The 13966-nt window shown below is 39.7% G+C and overlaps 1 protein-coding gene across 2 annotated transcripts in view; it reads right to left on the reverse strand.

Moving 5' to 3' along the window:
- Positions 1 to 13966, reverse strand: part of akap12b (A kinase (PRKA) anchor protein 12b) — a 44986-nt gene that overhangs the window by 8638 nt on the left and 22382 nt on the right. Inside the window, exon 1 of one of the 2 annotated variants that reach the window (XM_008397694.3) lies at positions 2396 to 2660. The exons of the other annotated variant lie outside the window; for it this stretch is intronic. Coding sequence (XP_008395916.2) covers positions 2396 to 2420 — 25 coding nt within the window. The 5' untranslated portion in view covers positions 2421 to 2660. Of the gene's footprint in view, positions 1 to 2395; positions 2661 to 13966 lie in introns of those variants that run through there. 2 annotated transcript variants of the gene reach the window in all.

The raw sequence follows: 13966 nt of genomic DNA on the forward strand, positions 1-13966 counted from the left end.
TTTTTTGTCTTTACAAAGAAATTTATGCTAAAATTATATTTGATAAACTGAAATATAATTATTTTTGTAGTGCTTCAATTCGGTTCTTGGTCATTTCCAACTGAACTCATCTGGTTAGTAAATCTCTATAATTTAGATGTTGTCGTTCCACACAAAAATGTTAAACTGCACATCGGCCTACGTCCCTTTTTTCTCAATTATAGGCATAGACGGCGTACCAAGAATATTTTAACTTTCAAATGCTGAAAATGTTTGCCTGGGCAACAAAAGATGAATGTTTTTTTTTTCTTTTTAAACACTCTTAATTTATCTACTAAAAGTATAATGAAGAACATTCCGGACTTTTCTGCCTTAAGAGGAATGCAAATTATGCCCAACCCTAACATTTTTTTTAAGATGAGCTCAATGTAGTGTGAGTTTAAATAGCAAGGGACTTCAAGAATGTTTGTTTCCTTTTTTTAGTTAAACTGTGTCCTGCCTCTACCCATGTACTATTCAAATTAAACAATGCAACACCCTCCCACCCCCCTTTCAGTATCCCTCCTTAAAATAAGTCCCAATCCCCTTGACCCAAATTCCACCACAGCAGGATGGAAGGGGTCCCACCCCCCCTTCCCAAACCAGACACAAGCATACAAAAACACAATACCCTCCAAGTCCTCCGTGGCCCCTGGAAAATAAAGGAAGGGGGGGTGGTCGACCTTTTTGTTATCAAAAATGGCTACAGTTAGCAGGAAGTTTAAATTGTTGAGTTTGACTGTGTTACTGCAGGAAAAGGATTCAAGTGACAATAAAAGTTGTGCAGCTTTTTCTCTTACATGTATGATACTTTTTATTTATTTATTTTTTTATTACTACTAATCTAATCTAAATTCATACATTCACACCAGCTCATCTGAGCTGTTTTCAATCAGGCCCCAGAACAGAAAAGGTTATTAAAGAAGAGCATGGGAGGGGTCACACTGTAAGTAAGCCACTTCTTTGTGTACCTACATCGTCAATAAAACAGGAACCATGCTGATTTTACAGACTGCTGGCATCTTCTCCATCTTTTTGATGTCTTTCTTCTTCCTCAACCAACCGTCAAAGTCCTGGGAGTGTAAATATTTGGCGGAGGAGGACGAGCAAAGGCCGGGAAGAATCCAAAGTTAAGCTGGACGGAAGCGGGGATGAGGGTGTAGCATATTCCTGACACTCGCCATCATATTTGGGATGCTTATCTCAGCAGGACACAGATCCTCGTGTGTGAGGGCGATATTAAATATCAGAGCTGCAGCCAATGACCGATTGTTGTTGTAAATCTACTGAGGTCTACGCTGAAGTCAGGTTGTGTTTCTGTTGGGGCTTCTGTTGCATGACTCGTTTGGGGGTCGCTTCTATCTGCAAGGGCGGGGGCAAGAGACTGTATACAAATGCATGCAAATACTTTAGTCTGGGTCTGGAGTTTTAAAACAATAGCAGTCCGTTAAAAACAGGGCAAGGAGACGTCGTCACCCTCCCCCAACGGGGACGATACTTAACACCCCCCCCATACACACACACTAACATCTTTAAAGGTGTGGTCAGAGCATCTCTGTTTGTGCAGAGGGGGGAGGACAGCAACAGTTATTATCCACTCAAATAAAACAACATCGTACTAAACCGGAGAGTTTCTAATTTATCGTGATGCAATCCTGCTCTATTTAAACCACCCAGTTGACTTAAGATGAAGAAAACTGGGAAAGATAACATGTTTTGGCATGCAATCAATTCCAGACACCCCTCTCTCTCTCTCTCTCTCTCTCTCTCTCTCTCTCTCTATCTCTTTCTCTCTCTCTTTCCCACTCTCTCTCTCTTTCTCTCTCTCCTTACACAGCCTCCGTGAGTAAATATCCCCACCGGGAGTTAGAGTCCCACTAATCTAATAAAACACCTCACATCATGGGATGCAGTGTGTTGGCCAAGATCTGTACAATAATAAAAAAAGAAAATCAAAGATGGACATTTGACGGACGTTTTTCCACTGCACAGTTTGAAACATGTTTAAGATGTTCTCACTGATTCAGGATAATAAATTCAGAGATTATTGCTGGGAAATGTGTTTGCAAAGTTAAGTAGAGCAGATTTTCGTTTTTTACATTGTGATGTTCTGCGGTAATCTAGGCAAAGCTTTCTCCAACTGAGATCACTCATCCATGCCAAAACATCCAGAAACCACAACGCAAACTAACCACACCCTTAGTGCAACAATGCTTTTGGCAACCACTCACTTACACGAGGAAAACACACTTGAATGAGTCCCGTTACATTCAAATCAAATGAATGGATACAGATTTACAACATAAACAGTTTGACTTCATTCTGACTTTGACAGACACAAAAAGCAACAGTTTCAGACATAAAAAGCTCTTCTTACCTGTTAAAGTAATTGTTCCAAGCATTGGGAGAAGCCAGAAGAAAAGCAAGCCCCCCCAAAAAAGAAGCAACAACTTAAGATTTTGAAAACTGAAGAAGAAAGACAAAAAAATCACAAGTAAGCTCTAGCAGTCTACAATATTTCTTCCCTTCTCTTCACACTTTGTAAAAAGTAAGCCTTCCCTCCTGTGTGTGCTGCTGAGGGCTTGAGTTGTTTCTTCTCACTTCCAGCGCTCCTCAGTCAGTCAGCAGAATGAAGTGAACAGAGGTCTCCACACACATTTCAACAGACTGACACACATGTCATGGTTAGGACCACCCCTGCCTCCCCCTTTCTTTTCTTCCCACCTCCCCTTGCCTCTCTTCAGCTGTTCTGAATGAACACCCCCCTCCCACCCCCAGCGCCTCCTCCCTGTCCCCACTCATCCCTCCATCCTCCTCTTTCTCCTCTCCACTCCCTCAGAACTCATCGTCCAGCAACGTCCGACGCGCGTCATGTGATGTTTCAGTTTAGCCTTCACTACTGACAGCCTGAAAGTATCAATAATGTGCCAAAAGTATAAAAATCTGAAAAGTGTGGCATGGATTTTGCTACATTTACTGCTGCAAAATCTTTTGCGGTGTGATGCTTCCACCAGCTTTGCCCATCTAGAAACTGACTATTAATTTAAGTTGAATTGAGAGTCTCTATGAAGAGCTCATTAAGTCTTTAGATTTTCAGTTGGTTTTGGGTCTGGACTTTGACTGGACCATTTAAACACATGAATCTAGTTTCATTTAAATAGTCACCATGTCTCTGGCTGTATGTTTATGATTATAGTTCACAAGATGAACTGAGTTACATACAGACTTATGTTTAAAAGCCTTTATTTCAGTAAAGTATGACAATTTTCAGCTTATAGCTCAAGAAAAGATAACATTTAAGATTAGAATATTACATTAGGTCGATAAACAACATTAATATAGACATGTGGGTTTTGTAAAAATTGTCTAATTTCTACTTGAAGGTTCAAAATGCACTTTTAATTAGAGAAATAAGCTTTGTTGCAGCATTTGCTCATTTATGGAATGACAGTGTTTATGTTTAAAATGTTTGTACATTGAGAACAAAGTGGAAGTCAATTTTTTTGTTTCTGTGCAACAAACTTGGCAAAAAAAAAAAGCTTATTCTGATTCCAGCTTCTGAAGTCAGGATTTAACTGGAACCCCACAGCATGATTCTGCCACCACCATGTTTTTACCACAGATGAAAAAATGTTAATCATCTTAAAATTGAATAAAATTGATCCCTTTAACTCTCACATCTTTATACATTTTCAGGTTTGGAAAAACTGAAAGCATCTTTTAAGCAGCTGTTTTTTTCAGAGAAGGCTGGTTTTTATCCTATTCTTTTTTGGGGGGATTTAAAAAAAAAAATCAGTCCTAAATACAGGTTCTCTCTGTCTTTCCTATAAAAGGAGGCGTCCAGCCTCCTTTTATGGCTCATGGCTCATGTCAAAAGTCCTGCAGGAATGCTGATTGAGGTAACCCAGAGTGAACTTCAGCACTTTATATGAACACTAATCTCCCAGCTGGCTTTTGTTCAGCTTCTAAAGCCTAATAGAAAAGGCACAAAACTTGTCCTTGAACATGATTATTCATATCCAGATCCTCAACTTAAATCCTGAACCGGGAGTGCCGCCAAATCTCCGCACGGCTCCTGATGTTTGAATGTTAATAGGGGCCCCTCTCGATTGCGCCAATGCAGACACGTTTAACTCAGCTTCTGTCTGCGGTGGGAGAGAGACCAGAAGGAATGCATTTAATTCCTCAGGTAAATACCGGGCGTGCAATCAGATCTGTCACACTTCTGCATTGTCCCACAAGAATGTGTGAATTCCAGACAGAGAGCTCCCAACCGAGTGATAACAGCGGCGATCGAGAAGCTTTAAAGTCTGACATCACCCCCTACCCCCCTCGTGCAGAATGCGCCTTGAGATTCCAGGTTACAGGTCTGCATCTGTAACTTTGGCGCTCCGTCATGTGCGAGTCATTAAATCTGTTTGTCCGTCCTGCGAAACTGTCCAGTAAGCGGAGGAAGTTGAAAATCTAATAAGAGATCATTTCGGAGAGAAAATTTCAGTGGATAACAAAATTATTGTTTATAACATTATGCAGGAGGAAACCCTTGAAATAGTGCTGCGCGAGGCGTCCTCTCTCCAACTGGTAACAAAGTTACATGTACTCAGTCATAGGAATATCATTTTTATTCCAGCTACGGATTAAGAAACAGTCGGTACCCAAAGTACTATTTTAATATTAGTCATGCGCTTTAAATGCGTCGCAATGGTGACGCTTTCTTTCATCCCTGTGACTCATCTGATGGGTATGTGACTATTTATGCTATCTGCTGCATAACGGCCACTACAGCGGCGCGTAATGCTGAGTGGATGGTGAGTCAGGCTGGTGGGAATTTATGGAGTAAAACCGACCCGCATTTCCTTTTTCCCCTCTGAACTTCCGTCATGTGACTCACCCACATCAGTCACATTCCTGGACTTCCATACATACTGACACATTTTTTATTTAGACAGGAGAGGGGAAACTACAGACAATACAAAACGATTCGCTATGGAGGAACCATTTTCTTTTAGATTATCAGTCTCTCTCGAAGTGTGAGCCACATATATAAGAGGCATAAGCCTGAATGAATGCTGAATATTAACGTTTCTCAATGGATGAATGATCAAGTCAATGTAACGCTAAAATCCAAACCGGAAATGCCTTCTTAACTCAATCCAACACCAAAATAGTTGTCCGCTTCTCTTTGTTGGCCTCAATAATCAAATTAAGCTGTTAAACGTCTTGAACTTCTTGTGGCCCACTCATGACAGGGCAACTAACCGCAATTTATTTATTCTAAAGCTAAAATTGGCTAGAACAGTTTTTTTTGTGTGTGTCTTTTGTTTTTATTTGATCAGTAGCGCCATGAGACCGCACATTCACTGCAAAGGACCAGCTGAGTCCAAAGAGACGAAATGACCTTTACTTCAAACAGGTGAGACTCAAACGGGACGAGCAGCTAACTCTCGACTACAAGCTAAAGCAGATGGATGTAAACAAGAGCCGGCGGCTGGTTATCATGTGATGCATTTATCTCTGGACTTGAACATTTCCCAGTTGCAAGTTGGGAAAACGAGCAGGATGTGCTGTCCTCAGCAACAAGCTAATTTAGCAACACAAGCTAGCAGCGATGTAACTTTTTAGAACAATGTGGTTATTTATAAAGCGCCTTTCAAGATACAAAATGAGCCAACAATGGGTAAAAAAATAAAAATGGCATTTATGTTTTTAAATATTCAATTCAGTTCAGTTTTAGTTATGTGACACCAAATCACAACAAAGGCCATCTCTATAAAATAACCTCAATTCAATCATCAAATCGATTCTAGTTATCACACAGTACAGTGAGCTCAATTAATATTTGAAAAAGTTTCTTTCTGAGGAAACCCAACAGTGTGGATCTTATTCAAATACTAATGGAGCATGATCAATATTAATTGTATGAAAGATTTACATGAAAAGCGACCATTTCATCAAACCAGTTGCAGGGCTTAACTGGTGTTAGAACCAGTTTAGCACTGGTTATTTGTAGTTCCAGGTTCTGGCTCTGGACCCCAAGATCCAGTATCAACACAGTGCTGGAATAAATATACTTAATTTCCCTCTGGGATCAATGAAGTATGTTATGTGCATATGATATGTGCAGTTACTGTCAAGCACTATAATTTTTAACCAAAAATGGCTAATAAAACATAAGCTCGATATATTAGCATGACTCTGATTTGACTTTCAGGCCTTTGAAACATAAACTATTTCTCTTTTTTTATAGAACCAGTCAAGAACTGGATCTAGCACCAGTCCTGGTCAAGCACTTGAATCATTTCAGTGGAAAAGTTCTATAAATAAAAAAACTTACATATCCCTGCAGCCTCTAATAGCTTTTAAAGTATGACAGTCATACTGGATTTTAAAGTTATTTAGTTGAGAAATAACTCTCAATCCCCCTGTGAGTCTTCAGGGGGCCTTTCTGCTTGTTTAGCAGAAAGTAAAATTAAGTTGGCCTTTTTGGGAGGTGGCTTTTCTTCATTTCTGTCATGAAATCAAACAGAAAATGTTGTGGCTGTGTCTTAAAATGTCTTGACAGCTCAGAAAAGTAATATATTGACAAAAAAAAAAAAACTTTCACAAGATGAAAACAAGTCAAGGGACGCTTTTCTTCTTTGTCTTTCAGCAGAAAAATGCTGCTCTGATTAAAACAATCCTTCATCCAAGCGGCACATTTTGTAACCAAACTTCAACAACGCAGAGCTGAGTTGTTTGGTGGCTGACGCCCGACGTATCTTGCTGGATCAGAAAACGTGCCTGAACTCAGGAATGTTTGAGGTGGGGTCTCGTGTTCAGGCAGGAGGGAGAGGGAAGTGGGGGATCGGGGCGATGGGTGGAGGCGGCTTTTTTGTGGCTTGTATAGAAATGGATGACATCACCGGACAGCTTCGGAGACGCCGCCTCTCACACTTCCAAGAACGGGAAAAGATGATGTTAAAAAAAAAAAAGTGGAGGAAATGGGAGAAGGTGAGAGAGGCCGGCTGAGACCAGGGAGATTTGTTCCACTGTTTAATTCTCCTTTCTTCTACACGTTTTGCTCTTTTGCTCCTTTCACTCTGCCATTTTTATTCCTCCTATTTAATCCCCTTTAATCTCCACTTTCTTTTCAGTCATTCCTGCACTTGAATGCCCCGGTTCTTCTGTTGCTGAAGCGATGGGTGAAGAATGTCGGACAGGAAATGCAGTCAGCTCTCGACGTCATCACTTCCACTTCCTGCTGCTCATTTCCTACTGTTACGGTCATGCACTGTGTGCACAGTTTCATTCAGGGGACATGAATTACGCGATGCAGCGTGATAAGGAGAACAGTACAGCTGTGACGTCTAAGTGAAGCGACAGAAAACATTGTTTACGGCTCCTATTGTCGAAAGAGAAGCCGATGCTTCCACCAGCTTGCACGCAATTCTCTGAAAACACAAAGCGGTTCTGTTTTCTCATAGAAGCCAAAAACGTAGAGCTTTAAATTGAGTCCAGCAGCTCTTTCACCGAACCACGTCCTGCAAGATTTTGCCATCTGTTGCACACATCCTCGCTTTCTTTTGCGTTCTTGAGATATCTGCATCAGCAATTTGGCCTTCCAGTTGTTGTCAGGCGTCATCCTGTCTTTAAGGACGCTGGCACGTACAAATGGTAAACTGGAGATGTGCGCTTTAGGGTCCCTGGAGGACATTAGCGTACACAAATGAGCGAATATAAATTACCGAGATGATTCCCAACTTTTAGGTTAAAATTGCGGGTTGCAGTTGAATAAACAAATCTTTGAATTTGATTTAATAATGCTTGAACAAAGAGAGTGGCTAGTTTCCAGACACAACCTCGTAACAACCACCTCAGTTTTGTCCGTGAGGTTAAAAAAAAAAAATCATATCTAACTTGGAGTGTCGCAGTGGCTGCCGCACTGGTAATGACGGGGGAGAAGGAGGGGTCCGCCACATTCTTGGTCCATTCTCTAAAACCCTCCATATGCCTGGGGGAGGTTAGGAGTTAAGGATAGAGATTAGGTTCCCTGATGCCGGGACAGATGAGAGAGGAGCGCCTGAGGAGACGACTGGGTCCTGACGACAGGCGGGGCGGCGGGAAGGTTGGACAGTCCTGGTGGGAGGAGTTTTAATTTATTTTATTTGACATGAAAACTTTGAGCTTGGTAATTTGAACAGGACACACACGTTCACAACTTTTATTGTCTCAAACTTTCCAACTAAATGTGGAATCAATACAGCTTGTCGCTCTATCACCACCATGGTCGACTGCCAGGATAGTGTTCATTTTATGGCAGGACATCTTAGTAAAAAGTTTAAAGTCATTAGTTTTTACCTCCCATAGTTACTCAGTTTCTTCCTTATTGCGGAGTCATGAACTCTGACCTCAGCTAAGGAAAGTGAGCCCTGCAGTGCTTTGGATGTTTTCTTTGGTGACCTCCTGGATGAGTTGTAGATGCTCTTTTAGAGTAATATGAGTATTCATACAAAGGTTTACCACTGTTTGCCCATTTAATCATGTCTCTCACTGTGGTTTGCTGGAGCAAAAAAATCTTAGAAACGGGTTTGCAACTCTTTCCAGACAGTTTTTTAATCTGGTCTTGATTTTCTTTTGAGTGCAGCATTATGTCGTTTTAGGTTGTTTAGACAAAAAAGTTTTATTTAAGTTACTTCTTGTTTCTGGTACTAAAAAGGCCTGAATGTGGCTGGAACTCAGATTTGCCAAAAATTTGGTTAACATAATTTAATTTAGCAATTTTCAAGAGAAAAGCTAAGAATCCATTTGTTATGTTGTTGTTTTTTTTTTTTTTTACAGATTTCCCAAATTAAAGTTGTGTTTTTTAAAAACATATTTATTGGAAGATGCTACTAACGTAAGAGCGGTGGGTGTAAAAATAAGTTTATTATTCTACCTCCCTTTTTGAACGTGAAAATGCACTGTACTGTTGTTCTTCTGCTTACTTTTGTTCTAATTTTTTGTATGAAACTTTGTCTTTTCTTTTATTTTCAATAAAGTCAACCATCAAAAGTGCACAAAATGAATGCAAAAAAGTTTCACAAAGCAGAAAATGTGCTGAAAAATAATCCCTGCTTAGCATCCGAACGAAAGTGTCTAAGATGTTGAACAGGCTTCCTTTATAAAATTATAAAACAGTCTACTCGAGCTGTGTTTAGATAAATCTTCCTGTCCAGTCCACTTAGAAGCCAAACGTTTCTGATTGTTACTTACGCATGTACTAACTTACTGTGGGTGTGTCTTTAAAAGCACTCGCTTTAATTGAACCACCGCCTGGAGAACAAATATCTTAAGAGACTAAGAGGATTTGAGGGATTCTGACGCTTTCCTGTTGCGTCTCTTCCTTTTCCTGAAGAGAAAAGTAATTTCCCGTCTATTGGATGGATCGCCATCCGAGGACACCTTCATCACAAGTGGCAGACAAACTATTCCCGCTCGTGGGGTAAACAGCAAGTGAGTGTCGCAGGCTGGAATGCGACAGCAATGTGGGCAGAAATTCAAGAGGAGCGGATCCAGCGGCTGGGTTGTGTTATAAACCCGAAGCCTCACGCGCTGAGATCAGACAGAGCTTAAGTGAAGGGAGAGGTCCCTTCCACAGGCATGATGAACATTTTGGCAACATAACTCTGCAGAGGCCCCAGAGGAGCACTGAAATCAGTCAGACTTCAAATTAAATTATATCCACCCATAAGACAGAGTCACATGTTGTTGTGTTTATAATAAAACTAAAACTTCATAAGCCTGCCATTGATTGTCAGAAACTATGTAAAACTTGAATGACCTTTTTTGGCACCAGGTTTTTAGATTAAATCTCTCATTTGAACTTTATTTTTCAATATGTTTGCACAGCCTCAATGCAGCCATACCCAGAAAAATCCTTACAAATTTCCTCTTTTTAGTCACATTTACATATTTGACTTTTCGGATCAAACAAGGACAACCTGAATGATAACAAAAAACGTGAGCTAAGTGGAAGAGCTGCAGACTTTGAAATCCTTTTTAAAAACCTACCTTCCTTTGTTTGCTTTTAGCTCTATTTTAACAATTTTTTGAGAAACGTGTTTGATTTACTCTGTCTACATTTAATTGTTTTGTTCTATTGTTGAAAATGAATAATTGCCTTACTGATGATTGAAACATTGTTTCTAACTGTGTGTGTTAAAACAAAAGCTGACTCGACTTGAACTGCCTCTCTGTAACCATAGCGATGCATTTATATCATATCATTTGGGATTTTATACCAGTAAACAACCTAACGACCAAATATTTCCCAAACTTATTTATTATTAGATCCAAATTTAAACATAGGCAGAATTATTTCAAATTACTAGAAAGAAAACATGTTTTCAAAATATTTTCAGTCCATCTTGTTACAAGTTTGTTTTTACCTTTATTGCAACTTTACTAAAACAAAAACCGCCCACTGGTTAACTAGAAATATTTTAACTGCATAATTAAAGGCAATAATGTTTTTAAATTATAATTTTATTGTATTCATAAAGTATCTGGATGATTAAAGATAATCAAATAAATGAGCCACACCAATTTATTTCCATGTCTAGTTTTATTGCCGGTGAAAACACCAACAGACTTGTTATCTCCCAGTGAAGCTGTCCAGAAATGTGTGCGTTGCCTTTTTAAATCTGCGACCCAACCTGGAGACTGCGTCAGCACTCCTGCCAGCGAGTGACATCATCTCTGATGTCATTCTTTGAGTCCCCGCTGCAGCTGCAGCTGCGTACGCCCCACACCCTGCTAAAAACCAGCAACCTAAAGGGAAACGTTGTTAACACAAAGGCTCAAAGTCAACATCAACACTGAGCTCTAATTGTTACCAGTCAAATTAGATTGGAAAAGACAGCAAAAAAGTGAGAAAAAGTGGTTTTATTTTTGTCAGAGGGTCATGTATTATACATCTCCTTTTTGATTTAGTTTGCAGGACCGGTGCTTTTGCGGTGATGTAATATGTGACTGCATCATTTATACGTTTTTTTTTTGTTTTCCCCCCACTTCTTAAGTCTATTTTTACCTCTCCTGATTTTTGCCTTTTGCTTTTTACATGCACCTATCTCCTCACTGTGGCCTGGTCCTGAATCTAATATTTATGCACTTCCATTTTGTCAATCTTCCTTTAAACCAAGCACTCTAAACTCTTTTTTTTCCCTTTAGAACAAGTTTGGACTGATTTTCAACTTTGGGTCTGATGGTGAGTGACAACTTGATGCAGCTTTTTTGACCCATGTGCAAAAAACATCACCTTAAAGAACTTAAAGTCAAAAATCATATTAGGAATGTGGGTAACACTTTATTTGAAGGGGTGTGTATAAGACTGACAACACACTGTCATGAATCATTATGACTGTTGTCATAACATTGGTAAATAATGTTACTTTAAATGCAAAGTTGTACTATTAAAAGTCCATTAAAAGTGTCATTATGTACCAAGTTAAACTTCATGACAATAGTCATAACCATTCATGAAGACGTCTTCTTGTTCATAACTGGTGTTTTATCGTGTTTATGACAGTATTATGTCAGTGTTATGGAGAGCCCTTCAAATGAAAGGGTGTCAAGATTTCAAAAAGTACAAGGTGGTTTTTAAAGCTACAATTTGTAGACTACTTTTTGTTAAAATATGATAAAATCATGTTATACTTTGATGTTTGTGGATGTGGCATACAGAACGTCTTTTCAAGCATTTGATCCCATTCGCTAGGAACTGAAACTCAAAATGCACATATGCGGCTTCAGGAGAGTCCAAAACCAAACCGTCCTCATCGATACTGCCTCAAACCTGTTTGTCGGGCTGCTGCTTCGGGGGAGTGCAGTTTCACGTCCGGGCTGGTCCTGTAAACACCCTGCTGTACCTGATTACAGCTGTGTGTTTGCATACATGTCAGCCTTTTGATGTGACTCCTGCCTTTTGTTGTTGCTTTTTTGGTTTTTTTTTTGGGAGGTGGGGTGGGGGGGGGGTTACCATTATCAGACAAATTCCTTTCCTCTTCCTGTCTCCCACTATGAGCTGCTGTCTTTATCAGGCAGGACAAGAGAGCGGTGGTGGGATGTGACAGCCCTCCATATATTTCAGTCTCTATCTTCCCTCATTGTGTGTCTCCTTTCCTCTCACTCCCCTGCATTCCTCCAATCTGTGGCCTTGAAGGCCTTTCACAACTTCATGCGTCTTACGTGTTTTGTTTTTTTTTTCGTCTCCTCATATGTTATCCTTGGTTTATTGGAAGAGAAGAGAAAGATTAGAAGGAAAATACCAAACACATTTCACAACATTTTTTAAATTTCAGTCTTTCTATGAGGCCATGTGACTCACTTCAAACACATGAATGTTTTTTTTTTTTTTTTTCAATTAGGGGAAAAAGTCATGTTAGAGCATCAGGATGGATGAAATCTGAAATATTTGCCACCCACACTGTCTTTAGCTGAAAATCCATCTTTTCTTTTTCTCCTGAAAGCCTCATGAAACTTTTTTATTATTGTTGCTGATAGCTATGATCGGTTCATCCCTTTGCTAACTTGTAAAATCACTTTGTGACCAGCCACAACAATTTTGTCCCAAATTGCTTCCCTTTTGTAACCATAAAGAAATTATTTCACTCATGTACTTCTCCTTTGACTTACCTGGGTTTTTTCTTTTCATTTTCCTTGTTAAATATTGTCATGAATTCTAAAGAAAATTGCTAGAAAAGTTACAATTTGGATCAGATAGTATTTGCTGAGTTTTAAAACATGGCCTCATGCTAAAATGCAAGAGAGACTGGTGTTATGTTATTTATTAGCTTCCTGTAAGTCAATAACCTTACAGTAAACAACTAGTAATATAATAAATGGGTCATCAAAGCGGGTAAAGTTTTAAAGGTGGGTATGAAATGTTTTATCTCTTCTTCATACCTGAAAGATTCAGCCAAAAAGACAGAAAACACAAAAAGGCGACAGATTAGAGTGAGCAGCACCAGTACTTAGCTGCCCGTCCTTTCAAGACCTTTTTTCCTCCATAATTTCTCAAAAATGACAAGAGCTCTCAATTTTTAAATTTGTGTTGCATCTTTAGTCCAATCTGTATTTAGGAAATACTCAAAGCAAGCTCTTTCAAAGGAATTGTGTTTGTTTATGCAAGCCCATCCTCGCTTTCTTTTGTCTTCTATACCTTCAATTTCACTGATTTAGCAACTATTCAACACCCCGCTCCTCCTTCTACTGGGTTACTCCATGAACAGACAAAATCACTTAATTAAAAAGCTTAATAAATAGGTAATTTGACAGCGCAGCGTGTGACACATGTCTGTGTTTTAAGTTGGATAGGGTTACTCCTTCCCCTGGGCCAGAGCAGATTATGAAGTGCACAGGTTGCTTTGTCCGGGGCCCGGGTCAAGGCCTGCTAAATATTTAGGGAAGCCGTACACACCCCTGCAGCCCTCCCAGACCAGGGGAGACAGGACAGAAACAGAAAACAAAATAAACAAATGAAGCTTTAGAGATAGCCGTGCACAGCAGGGGATGAAGAGATAAATCGCTGCATATTTTAGACCTTAAAGAGTTTGAACGTAAAACTTTCTTCAGACACTCTTAGTTTATGTTTTAGTTTTCAGTGCAGAACTTTAGTTTTTATCGCTAAGAGCGTAAAGATAATGTGTCTGGCTTGAGCAGCTTTGAGCAAATTTAAGCAGGTGTACAATAGGGTCATAGATTTCCAAGATTTAGTGAAGGAAAACCATATGTTTTGCATAGTGAATCACACTAAACTCGGAAATGTGTTGTAAAGGTGATAACTTGACGGCGCTAAGGGGATGAAATGTAGATAAAAATATGTTGGAATGCCTGCGTATGTGTGTCTGTGGGTGTCCATGTAGGTGTCCTCCAAAGTGTTGACAAATGGATTAGCTTAGGATCAGCGCCGGATCACGCAGAGCCACGAAGA

The sequence above is a fragment of the Poecilia reticulata genome, chromosome 21, assembly GCF_904066995.2.
Source record: "Poecilia reticulata chromosome 21, P_reticulata-male-v2, whole genome shotgun sequence".
NCBI classification, from domain to species: domain Eukaryota; kingdom Metazoa; phylum Chordata; class Actinopteri; order Cyprinodontiformes; family Poeciliidae; genus Poecilia; species Poecilia reticulata.